Source organism: Hyperolius riggenbachi, chromosome 10 (assembly GCF_040937935.1).
Source record: "Hyperolius riggenbachi isolate aHypRig1 chromosome 10, aHypRig1.pri, whole genome shotgun sequence".
NCBI lineage: Eukaryota > Metazoa > Chordata > Amphibia > Anura > Hyperoliidae > Hyperolius > Hyperolius riggenbachi.
Genome location: NC_090655.1, coordinates 34,875,657 through 34,889,225, shown reverse-complemented (window position 1 = coordinate 34,889,225; position 13,569 = coordinate 34,875,657). Strand labels below are relative to the sequence as shown.

General features: G+C 44.3%; 1 protein-coding gene across 2 annotated transcripts in view; it reads left to right on the top strand.

The window, feature by feature from the left end:
* The window catches only part of SLC25A16 (solute carrier family 25 member 16), a 51,969-nt gene extending 38,763 nt beyond the window's left edge, over positions 1–13,206 (top strand). For both annotated transcript variants that reach the window (XM_068255231.1, XM_068255232.1), the window contains exons 7-10: positions 4,192–4,258; positions 5,728–5,890; positions 9,102–9,170; positions 12,391–13,206. In XM_068255231.1, coding sequence (XP_068111332.1) covers positions 4,192–4,258; positions 5,728–5,890; positions 9,102–9,170; positions 12,391–12,568 — 477 coding nt within the window. In that variant the 3' untranslated portion in view covers positions 12,569–13,206. The remainder of the gene's footprint in view (positions 1–4,191; positions 4,259–5,727; positions 5,891–9,101; positions 9,171–12,390) is intronic.
* Positions 13,207–13,569: the final 363 nt, after the last annotated feature.

Sequence of the window (13,569 nt, the reverse complement as noted above, 5' to 3'; positions counted from 1 at the left end):
TGTAAACGCTATAACTTTTACCCAATCCAATAAATATACACTGCATGGGTTTTTTTTTTATCCAAAACATGTTTGTCCACATTTTTCACGCTGCATGTATACAGAAATTTTACTTTATTTGAAAAATGTCAGCACAGAAAGTTAAAAAAAATCATTTTTTTATGCCAAAATTCATGTCTTTTTGATGAATATAATAAAAAGTAAAAATCGCAGGAGCAATCAAATAGCACCAAAAGAAAGCTTTATTAGTGACAAGAAAAGGAGCCAAAATTCATTTAGGCGGTAGGTTGTATGAGCGAGCAATAAACCGTGAAAGCTGCAGTGGTCTGAATGGAAAAAAAGTGGCCGGTCCTTAAGGGGTAGAAAGCCCTAGGTCCTCAAGTGGTTAAAGTGAACCGAGCATCATTTTTAGCACCCAGGGTATCTCAGTAGCACATGGCTCATTATTAAAAAGCAGCACTTCTGTGGACGGCAGGGCCTGTATGACCTCAGAAGTGTCAGGCAGATAAGGACTGATGTAGTTACTTTAGCAGAGAGCAAACAAAAGCTTTCATCAGTAGGGGGTTGGAGAGATGGGACACTGTGCTTCAAAGAGTTTAGAGAAGTCACAAATGCTACCTTCACACCTTTCCTATGGATCAATACAGGCAGCTAGAAGGGACGGCCAAAACATGGAAGCTCCTATAGCTATTAGAAACCAGGAGAAACTGCAAGAAAAAAATGGTGCTTAGCTCCCTTTAATGTCTGCTTGACACCACACTTCGTTCTCACCTAGGCACATAGCTGGGAGTCCAGGTTCCATGGCGAATGGCTTACTGTGATGTTGTTAGTGTTGGTACCGCTGTTAACTTTGCCACCAGTAGTTAGCATGGGCTCTACTAGAATGCAGAGTATGGGTTTGTTCACACTAAGAGCGATTTTGCTCTTCTTTTAAGCACTGGCGATTTTAAAAATCGCCTTGAAAGCGCTAGTGCAATGGTCGCTTATATGAGTGTTCTCACATAAGCGATACGCTTTCTATCCAATTGCAAATGCGGCTCCTGCACCATTTTCTGAGTGTTTGTGATTCAATAGAAAGTATAGGGAAATCGCAAAGCGCTTGAAAAAGCACTTTGAATTGCGATTTCCCGAGAGCTTTCATGAATAAATACATTGTATTTATTCATTTCCGGGTCAGAGTTCACTTCCTGACTGACGTCAGAAAGTGAAAAAAATCATAGCTGCACAAAAGTGCTTAGAAAAGCGCTTTTCTAAGCGAAAATCACTTAGAAAGCGTTTGGAAAAGTGCTTCAAAATAGCCCTATAAAACGCTCAGCGCTTGCGATAGCGCTGCGATTTATGATGTGAACTAGGCCTAAAAGTGGCCTCCTGGTCTCTACCAGACACCCTACAAGGGACAATGGGCCACAACGCCTGGTGGGCAATGGATTATTTGCTGCCGATGAACATCAGGTCATGACCCCTGAGATTCTCTTACCGGCGAGAGGGAGATCAAGAGACACTGCGATGTGGATATTTCTTGCAGAGTATGAAGGGATATAGAGCAGTGTTCTCCCCAAGCACTTTTAGCTGGGTGCTCCACCCAGGTAGTTTTGGTGAGCACCCGGCTGTCATCAGCTCACCTCCTCCTATTCTGTAAGCAGAGTTGCAAACAGAAGCACTGGCCCTGCATTCTCTCCTCTCACCCCACCCGGCTACTTTTTAATGTCACCCGGCTACTATTTCACTATTTCATTCCACCCGGCTGGAAAAAATTTCTGGGGAAAACATTGTAGAGAGAGTATGGGATACAGAGGCTGACATATTTACTTCTTTTTAACAATACCAGTTACCGATCCCTGGTGGGTGACCTGCCTCATACGTGTGTACGGGTCTTTACTATTGTGAACACAATCCCATCCAAGGGCATAGGCCCATGGACAGCAGTGCATGTACCAGTGACCAACCACTCTGATGCCTGAAGACAGAGACAGGAAGCTGAGTAGCACAGCTGTAGTGTGAAAGCACCCAAGAGCTTGTCAGATGAAATGCCACCGAGGGGTGAGTGAGATGTGCAGTGGAGACTGGTGAGCAGAACTGTTGTATTCAAACGTCTATCCAGTGAAGGGAGATTGACAACAAAATCCGGAATTCTCTGCACATGCTTAGATGTTCAAAGTGCACATATGGTGGGCCCTTATTCAATGAACTATTCTCTTGAGGTTTTTTTTTTTTAATTACAGGAGATAATTTTGCATCTGATTTACACGATAATGTTTCAGCCCCTCAGGGCCCTTTTCCACTAGCAATCGCAATTGCTAAACGCTAGCAATTGCGCAAGTCCCTAAATTGTTTTTCCACAATTGCGATTTTGCATATTCAATGCATTACATTGCAAAATCGCTGTAAAAATCACTCCAAGGCGTGATCGCGGAAAAGGGCCCTTACAACTCAAAAAGTGTTTACAAGTAATATCTGACTTAAAGTGAACACGAAGTGAGAGTGATAAGGAGGCTGCCATATTTCTTTCCTTTTAAACAATACTAGTTGCCTGGCAGCCCTGCTGATCTATTTGGCTGCAATAGTGTCTGACTAGCATCAGAAACAAGCATGCAGCTAATCTTGTCAGATCTGACAATAATGTCAGAAACACCTGATCTGCTGCATGTTTGTTTAGGGTCTATGGCTAAAAAGTATTAGAGGCAGAGAGGATCAGCAGGACAGCCAGGCTACTGGTATTGCTTAAAAGAAAATAAATATAGCAGCCTCCATTTACTTCTCACCTCGTGTTCACTTTAAACTAAGTACTAACGGGTGGATGGGGCATCTCCACCGACAAATGATCAAGCGTCGTTGGCGACCACGGAAACGAACAATTGTGTAAACGATCGTTTACACAAGCTCAGCAAATTACCATGGATCAGTGGGGATTGGAACTACCCTCCGCTATGTGATCCAACAGTTAAAAAATGAACTATTGCCGTGAGTGGCCTGCATCATGAAGCCATTTAATTTACAATGGTTTGCAAAAGTATTCGGCCCCCTTGAAGTTTTCCCCATTTTGTCATATAGCCAGGGCAACAATGAAATGGCTTAAAACAAAACATATCCAAGTGTTAGAATGGCCCAGTCAAAGTCCAGATCTAAATCCAATCGAGAATCTGTGGCAAGATCTGAAAACTGCTGTTCACAAACGCAGTCCATCTAATCTGACAAGGATTTCAGTCTCTAGATGTGCAAAGATGGTAGAGACATACCCTAAAAGATTGGCAGCTGTAATTGCAGCAAAGGGTGGTTCTACAAAGTATTGACTCAGGGGGATGAATAATTACGCACACCCCACTTTGCAATTATTTAAAAAAAAAAATGTTTGGAATCATGTATGATTTTCGTTCCACTTCTCACGTGTACACCACTTTGTATTGGTCTTTCATGTGGAATTCCAATAAAATTGATTCATGTTTGTGGCAGTAATATGACAAAATGTGAAAAACTTCAAGGGGGCCGAATACTTTTGCAAACCACTGTACCTCTTTATATTGCCCAGTTCTCTTAAGCATTAGGATCATAGCTGGTTTGCCACATCTTTGCAGCAGAACGAGGTATTTATCCCCCCAAAATCCCTGGGGCAAAATTCCGTGATCACAGATTTTTGCTTCTTGGAAGAAGCAGAGCTGAGCGCAGTAGCTCTAGTCAATCTCCGCCTCTCTCCACTCCTCTGTCTTCTTTCACTGATTCACTGAGAGGGGCGGGGAGAGGCGGAGATTTACTGGACTGGAGGCAGAGTTACTGCGCAAAGCTCTGCCTCCCCAGGCAGCAGAATCTGCGACCTGCAAAGTCGTGGAATTTTGCCCCAGGATTTTGGGGGGGAAAAATACCTTGTTCTGTCACGGGAATGCAGTGAATCAGCTATGATCTTAATGCTTAAGATAACTGGGCAATAAAAAGATGTAAATTAAATGGCTTCAGACTCTCTTGAACAAATTTTCATTAAACAATGTTACACGGTATCCTGGGTGTGGACCTTTATTCTGGGTATTTCCGACCTTGCCGGTGACGATAGAAAACTCAGGAGGTATGTTCATTGAATATGGGCCAATACTGCACAGCTTCTCTAGTAAATAACCTGCGGAATGTTGTTGTCACAAAACATTTCTTTCCATGAATCCATCGTCTAAATAGGATGACAGTATTTTTCCTTTCTATTACTAGGAAGGAGGATTGCCTGGATACTACAGAGGGCTCTTGCCCACCGTTATTGGGATGGCCCCTTATGCAGGTATGGCTTCTCTGCTGCATTCGCAATGCAAGGCTGGGCAACAGGATGTACAGTGATGCTGATGTTATTCTTTCACATATGTATTGTTAGTGCATGCATGCTATTTCTGATCATAGAAATAACCTAGACAGCTATCACTGACAATTTCTTGTATGGTAAGGATGCCCATACATTACTGGATTTTCAGGATCGATATCCAGCTGATGCGATCATAATGATCAAATGCTGCAACATGGCCACAATACCTTTCCAATATCGGCATACAATTTCCCAATGAACCCCCGGCTAGTCTTGCTTTAGATTGCAAAGGCCACTACACACGTTAAATTAATGTCGGGTGAGACGGCAAATAACGACCGACCTTTGGCGATAATCTAGTGGGTGTACAGCAGCCCCCACCTGGTCAGCGATCCGCCATGCAGATCATCTCAGCCCAGCGACAGCCGATAGCTTTGTTCCCACCAGTCGCCCTGCCCGCCGCGTCACGTCATATCTGAGCCGCTTCATCAGTCCTCCGCATTGCAACAGAACACGTTAGCCTGTGGTCTAACTGTGTCTGTGCAGCCTCGGCCCAGCAATGTCCCCTGAGGGATTGGGTCTAGATCCCCATCGGGAGACATCCATCTAGCATGTATTTATTTATTTAAGTATTTATATAGTGCTGTACAGAGTATATTGTCTTGTCACTAAATGTCCCTCAGAGGGGCTCACAATCTAATCCCCGCCATAGTCATATCTCTATGTACGTATTGTGTAGTGTATGTATCATAGGGCTTGATTCACAAAGCGGTGATAACCCAGTTAAAGACTTTAGGCGTGATAACCATTTTTATCATGCCTAAACTCAGTTTAGGCATGATAAGTTTAGTCATAAGTTTAGGCATGCTAAGTTTAGATAAGTGTAGATAGCGTGCCAAGTCCCGCACGCAAAGCAGTGCCATTAAACTCTATGCAAAGTGCACCAGACTTTGTTAGCGCAAAACTTTTGATCAGCTGTGCACTGCGGTGCTAACCCAGTTGGTGCTTAAACTTATCACGCCTAAAAACTTATCACACCTAAACTTATCATGCCTAAACTTATCACACCTAAACTTATCACACCTAAACTTATCATGCCTAAACTGAGTTTAGGCGTGATAAAGGGCTTTTCACCACGGTGCTAACTGTTAGCACCGCTTTGTGAATCAGGCCCATAGTCTAAGGCCAATTTTTTGGGAAGTGGGAGGAAACCAGAGTGCCTGGAGGAAACCCACGCAGACACGGGGAGAACATACAAACTCCTTGCAGACGATGACCTGGCTGGGATTCGAACCAGCGACCCAGTGCTGCAAGGCGAGAGCGCTAACCACTACGCCATGTATATGGGCCTTTCCCCGTGACAGTCCCAGGCAGAGGTTCATCTTCTCCACTGAAGAAGAACTGAATCCCATTTTGATGTGTGACCATTTCCTGCCTTCTGTTTTGAACAGGTATCTCATTTTTCACCTTTGAGACGTTAAAGACTGCTGGGCTTAAACATGCTCCGGAGCTGATGGGGAAACCATCTTTGGACAACCCGGATGTTATGGTACTGAAGACACCGGTCAGCTTGTGTTGTGGTGGAATCGCTGGCGCCATTTCCCAGACAATCTCGTACGTAGGCTCGTCCTCTGTATATCTTGGATTTCTGTGAGCTTAGTGGAACGTTGCTTTGCTGTGGTGAATGTGTAAATACTGTAAGTTTAAAGTGAACCTGTTGGGGAAAAAAGTACCCCAAATGGTTACCCCCCTTAATAGTAGGAAGCCTCTCTATAATCCAGAGGCTTCCCCCTTCCTCCACTACCGGCCTATTCCAGCACTTTTTCCCTTTGCTAACTTATCGACAAGCCCTCGTTGATGGCTCACACATGCGCTGTAGCAAGGACCCAATCAGGCTTGGCTTTATCCACCAAAGCTTGAGCAGGCCCATGCTACTGCTCAGGCTCAGTGTTGCTGCGCTTTGGGGGTGTCAGTGCTGGAACGGCGAGGTAGAGAGGGAGATTAGGGAAGGCTCTGGAGGATCTCCCGAGGGAAGTATCTGACGTTTTCTTTGTATAACCTGGATAATGCACATAGGAGATCAGGGTTCGAAAGCCAGTACCTACTCACTAAGGCATCCTTGGGCAAGACTCCCTAAAGTCTCAGGACTGTGAAGTCAGAGCAATTTTTGGGTACCTGGAGTCGGTGGTTTCATAAACTGAGCAGTAGGGATGATCATTGATAGGCAAATGTATGTAAATTTGGATGCAAATATATGCAGCTTGAAAATGGACCAGTTAAGTCCGAACCCAGGTTTAAATTGATTGGTTCATTTTTCAAGCATATATTTGCATAAAAATGTACATACATTTGCATAAACTCAGAAGTATTTGCATATCATTGATCAGTCGGAGTTGGATGATTTTTGTACCAACTCCACAGGGCTGCTAACACTGCAGGGTGGACCCTTGCGTGCCCTTAGTGGCTGCAGCTCTCAGCGCTTTGTCCAACAGGAGGAAAGCCATATACAGATATTGGCATTATTATTATTAACCTCACAGGTTTACTTTAATTAGTAAATTGTTACAATGTATTAAAAGCTCAAGTAGGTAAACAAAAAATAACTTATACTGGAACTTCAGTCTGGCATAACATGCAATGGACTCTTGTTTTCCTACTTTTTATTGCCTTAGAGTCATCATAGAGTCATCGTATTTACATTTGTCTCACAATAATGTCATCTGTGTAAAAAACACTCTGTGCTCCTTTTTGTGCTTCATGGACCTCCTGCACGCAGGCCCGGATTGACATCACAGGAGCCTATAGCCACAGATGTCCTGGCACCCTAGACTTCACCCTCCAGAAACCTACAGACCCCCACTGAACTGCACCATGACTGCTGGCTGCCCCAGCTGTCATTTCTATCTTACTTCCCTTGCCTGTCATAGGTAGCTACAGGTGTCCCTTAGCATTAGATAGCTAGAGGTACCCTCAGTATTAAGTTGCTAGTGCCCCTGACTGAAGGGAAATCTCATCATTGGAATGCTGAGAGCTGGGTAAGTAACCTTATGCTCTGCTTAGGAACTTTGCATAGGGAAGGAGGGAGGGAGTCAGTAGGGGATGGGAGTGAGCAGGGCCGGCCCTAGACTTTTTGCCGCCTGAGGCAAATTTATAAAAAAATTGCCACCGCCCAAGCAACCCTCCCCCCAACCCCCCCCCCCCCCCTGGGGGGCCGCCGAGCCGAAGGGGTATCGAGGAGGACGGGGGTATAGGGCATCGCTACCCCTCCGGCTCTGCGGCCGCCCCCCCCCTGCACCCACGGAGGGGCGGGTGCCGCCCCTAGAAGTTTGCCGCCTGAGGCAAACATTTCACCCCGCCTCATGAGCGGGCCGGCCCTGGGAGTGAGCCACCTTTCTATCACCAGGCGCCTGTAGGCACGTGCCTGCAGAGCCTTATGGAAAATCCAGCCCTGGCCTCCTGTGTCTCCTCTGTGCTCCTGATGCACTCTTTGGTACAGGCAGTCCAAATTTCGGTGCAGGGTGAAGCGGAAAGACTGATCACCCTGTGCCTGCTGAAAGTCCGGGGTGGCATTAGTGCTATTCCTCCTCCAAGTTGGAACTCGGAGAGGGGGAGTAGGCACGTAATTTGGGCTCTGGCAACTTCGCTTTTTGGGCACTGGCAACTGGCTCCAAAATTAGTCACGGAGCACTCTATAGCCGTAGTTCTCATTATGGCTTATGGTGGCGCCCAAAACTAGCCGTCTCATCCACAGTACATACTTACCACCCACAAGATGAACTGTCCTGCGTAGTAGCACATGATGGGATTGATTCACTGAAGAACGTTAATCTTAACCACTTAAGTACCAGCGGTCTCTGCCCCCTTAAGGAGCAGAGACAGTTGGTACAAGAAACGGCGGAATAACGACGAATACCGCCAAATCGTCACACATGCCCGCCGCAATCGCTGTCCACGCTGCACGCCGGGAACCTCAGCCACCCACTCTGCCATCTCTATGACGGCAGAGTTCCTGTGAGTCGGTCAGGAGGTGGCTCCTGACCCTGCCTATCAATGTAAGCTAATGGGAGCTGCTTACGCTGATAGCTGTTATAGAGACAGCAGAGCGAGCGAGTGAGCTGCGGCGGGAACACAGAGGTGAGATCGTCGGGAGTGATGAAAGCGGTGAGAACGCGTGGCATCGGTGTATTGAAATCTATCCCCTGGCAGCCAGATAGCCATCAAAACAGGGCGTAGTTTTTTAATTAGCGGGGTCCTTATCTAGTTAAATGACCACTATCGCAAAAAAAATTTAAAGATTTAAAATACAAATTTACGTGAAGTACGTTCGTCAAGAGTAAAATGTACTATACATTATTTTTCTCCTATAATACTGTTGCTTCCAGTAGGCAGTAGAAATCTGACAGATCAGACAGGTTTTGGACTACTAAGTCCATCTCCTCGTGGGGGATTTTCAGGGATTTTTTTATTTTCGAAATAACTTGTTTGATTTTCATTATTATGAATGAACATGGCCCTTGAACGGGGTTATGTCCATTCATTACAGGCATGTTGATTGGTTTGGGGAACACTTGTTCCCCCTCAACAATCGCTGCTATTTAAATCCTGCCGCATCAAACACTGGATGTGAATACGCGTCCAGATGAAATAAAGCTGCTCATATCTGGATGACCAGAGTTGTCCAGATAGGATTAGGTAGGTTTCTCTCTGCTTTACCTTAGTTGCATTGTAATTAACCACTTCAGCACTAGAGCAATTTTATCCGCTCATTTATTTTTTATTAACTTGCATAGACGAATATTTAATCTAATCTTCTTTTTACTCTTAGTTACCCTTTGGATGTTACACGGCGACGAATGCAGTTGTCCGCAATACTGCCAGATACTGAACAGTGCCGGTAAGTTCAACACCAACTCAGGGCACAGGTATTAAGTAAAAACATATACCGATATCGAATGGGATAATTCTATCATTGAGATGAGCATGATCTTGCCAGTTTTGCAAAATCTAGCTTATCTCAAATCTTTTATATTGCTGTACCTCACATTTTCTAAATGCAGTCATCTTTAACTGTTTGTTGACTGGGAGGTTTCACAGAACTTCCCAGACAGTGTGCACTAGATTCACTAATGTGTTATTATTTCATTATGATTGCCATTTTTAAAATCATTGTTATGGGCGGTCAGCTTTGTCCTGGGTGTCATCAAAATTTCCCATATATTCAAATGAATATTGGGGGCCAGATCAGGTGAGTAGGAAGGGTATTCCAATTTATTTTTTTTAAAGGGAACCTGAAGCGAGTAAAAGCATTTAAAATAAACACATGACATAGCTGCAAATGAATATTACATACTTACCTCACCGTCAGCTCCCCATTTTCTTCTTACAGTGATCCCTTCCAGTTCTGACAAGATTTTGTCAGCACTGAAATATACCGGTTGCTGTCAGTTATATATCAGCAGCTTTCAGTTACTACTGAATGTGCAAGGTAATGTCCATGTTTCCCTATGGCTTGAGTGGGCGATATTACAGTTTAACAGCGTGCTGATCAGGAAGCTGTTATGGGGGTAATGGCCATTTTTAAAATAGAGGACAGAGAATTCCATTGATCACAGAGGACAAACAAGACGCAGGAGAGGAGAAAGAGATTGAGGAGTAGACTACACAGGAGGCAAGTATGACCTGTGTATGGTTATTTTGACTTTTTATTTCCAGTTCAGGTTCTCTTTAAAACTTTAAGGTCGGTGTTACACTATGCGATGCACCTTACACATCTCACCGCAACGCAAAATCCCACTTATATGACCCTGCGACAGAGTGCGCTGATGGGGTCATATGGATAGTGCCTCACCCTAATCCCCCTTCCCACCACGCTCAGTGACACACTCTCTGCTGGGCAGGAAGTGCATCCCTGCTACTCCCGTCGGTCCCCGCATGCGCACCACGCTATATCATTTACACTATATGCATCGCCCATAGACTTCCATTACCCCAAGCACTGTGCGTTAAGTGCGGTACTTGCGGTAACGGACTGCTGCCACTTCCGTTGCACAGATATGGATGGCAATAAATGTGAAAGTCTCTATAGGCTGAGGTACAATAAGGTAAAGCAACGCTGGAATTACCCGGGGCCATATGGGCTGGTGCATTGCTGTGATGCAGTAGACATGACTTGTTGGCAAAAAGATTTGTTTTCTTTCAACATTTACAAATAGTCAATCTGGTGATGTTTATCTGGTCTGTTACACCTCTCATCATTATGAATGATAAACTGTATGGCGTATTCGTCACAACTGAAAATGAAAGAATCGTACGGCTTCACTGAACTTATTTAGTAGTACAAAAAGGCTCCTCTTACACAGGAGGCGGTGAAATTCCCTGCCGGGCGCTTGCTATGGTTTGGCATGGGAGCATTGCCGTCCCCGGATATGACACTTAGCATTTTTTTGCCATCGAGTAACACCACTGCATGCCAAACGATGATGCATATGGGGATTGATTCATTAAAGAGAACCCGAGGTGGGTTCTAAGAATGCTATCAGCACACAGAGGCTGGGTCTGCATATACTGCCCAGCCTCTGTTGCTATACTGCTGCCCCCCAGGCCACCCCTGCGCTCTGCTGTCCCCCATAAATCATACGCCGAGCTAGCGACACACAGCGTATCGCAGCCGGCTGTTTACCTTTGGAAGTGTCAGTCTCGCCGCTCCGCCGCCTCCTCCATAGCGCCGCTACCCACCTACGTCCCTGCCCTCCCTGCTGATTGGAGGGAAGGGACGCGGGTGGGGAGCGGCGCTATGGAGGAGGCGGGGGAGCGGCGAGACTGACACTTTCAAAGGTAAACAGCCGGCTGCGACACGCTGTGTTTGATTTATGGGGGGCAAGCAGAGCGCAGGGGGGACCTGGGGGGCAGCAGTATAGCAACAGAGGCTGGGTAGTATATGCAGAACCAGCCTCTGTGTGCTGATAGCATTCTTAGAACCTACCTCGGGTTCTCTTTAAAGTTTAATGCACGGGTTAAACCAGCGAGCGCACGCTACTGTCAACGTAGCATGCGCTCCTTGAAGTGCCTCGCGATGGTATGTAGCACAGACGCTGCTACATTAATTAACGTAGTAGCGGCCTCGCTAGTTAAGTATCGCGGTCGCCCTACAAGCCATACTGGTTTAACCCACACTGCTTAGTACATTAAACTTTAATTAATCAACCCCATGGAGTTGAAGAGACACTGAAGCGAAAAAAAAATTATGATATAATGAATTGAATGTGTAGTACGGATAATTACTGGAAGATTAGTAGCAATAGTAGTATTTATCAGTTATATAGTGTTTTTTTTATACCATTGCACCATTCTCTAATATTTGCAGTTTACACACTACTCAGCATTCTAAATCAGTGTTTCTCAACATTTTATTGATATGTACCCCTTTTAAAACCCTGTACTCACCAAGTACCCCCTGGCATAGTAAACATTATCACAAGTACCCCTTGACAAATATATACTTAATCGTAGTACATGATATTTGGTTCTAAACAATTTCCAAGCATTTACTATTGCTTTTAATCAGCTAAAATACTAATTTTTGCTGTTTAAATAGGATTTATCATTTTATACAACTCTAAATTTGTTCTTTTTGGTTAAGTATATCAAGGCCGAGTACCCCCTAGAACCCTCAGAAGTACCCCCTGGGGTACGCGTACCACACGTTGAGAACCTATGTTCTAAATGATTTTACAGAGCAGTCTTGTGAACTATTGACCTGTCTTCTGGAGAGAAAAAGAAAATACTGTGACTGATAGTTGAGATAACAAGCTTCAGAAGACAGAGCTTTCTGCGACTTTGAAAGTCGTGGAGCTCAATGGCTTTTTTGAATAGATAACAACAGGAGTATTTTAACGCTTCCTGTACTGGAAAGAATGTTAGACTTACGTCTCTGCTCCTAATGTTTATTTCTTAGCTGTACTACATATACAAATCAGATCATCTTTTTTTTTTCGCTTCAGTGTCTCTTGCATGAAATTATTAATATAATTATTTTTATTGCTGCAATGATACAATAGTAGTGTATTTACGGTGATTCATTTCATTTTAAAATTTGATTTGTTTTTTCTCCATAGAACGATGTATCAAACCCTAATGTACGTCTGCAAGGAGCACGGCATACGGAAAGGCCTGTACCGCGGCTTGTCGCTCAACTACATCCGCTGCATTCCCTCCCAGGCTGTGGCTTTTACCACTTATGAGTTTATGCGGCAGATTCTGCACTTAAACGAGTCCCCTTCATCCTCCAAGTAACCTTACAGCGCACAAAGCCCTGAACAATGACATAAATTCAATGCATAAAGAAGAATAGTGTATCTCATGTAACGTCTTCTCCCAGCTTACAGCTGCCCAGCAGAGCCGGCTCATCCCTAAGGCAATGCTAGGCAGCTGCCTAGGGCCTGGAGAGTGTAGGGGCCTGGTGGATGCTAGCCAGGTGGCTATCAGCGCTGGGCAAAAATTGCTGTCTTGCCAAGAGCCCCCATTTCATCTTAATCCTTTTCTGCTGCCCAGTACTGCAGATTGCACTACCAACCACAACTAAATGATGGCATTAGGATCACAAAGAAAAAAATAACTTTTTGTACTATATAATACAATAATTATATAATATAAAGTTTTTATAGTGATTTTTATAAAGACCTCTAATTATATTTATGGTTCGGCGTAACAGTTGTAGATACAACACAATACAAAATTCCAGCTGGCTGATTTATGTTTCTGTTTTGTAAAAATGTATGTAAAAATAATACCTGTATCTAGTTTTTATTGTAGGTATTACCAGATTGCTGCTGGGTAACATTACCACGTATACATAGGTTTATTTCTTGTGCTGTTTCATCCAGTTTGTAGACATTTCCTGATCAAAATCGAGACACTTAAAGGACCAATATCGCGGGAAAAAAGTAAAATTTAAAATACATGTAAACACATACAAATAAGAAGTACATTTCTTACAGAGTAAAATGAGCCATCAATTACCTTTCTCCTATGTTGCTGTCACTTACAGTAGATAGTAGAAATCTGACAGAACCGACAGGTTTTGGGCCAGTCCATCTCTTCATGGGGGATTCTCAGCACGGCCTTTATTCTTTATAAAGGCTCTACCTGAAAAGGATTTATATAAAGATGCTGTCCAGCCTCCCTATTCGCTTCCCACTTTTTTGGCAGCTGGACGGAGCAACTGCCATTTGCTAAGTGCTTTTGAAAGTAAAGCGAATCCCCCCATGAGAAGATGGGCTACTCCTAAACCTGCC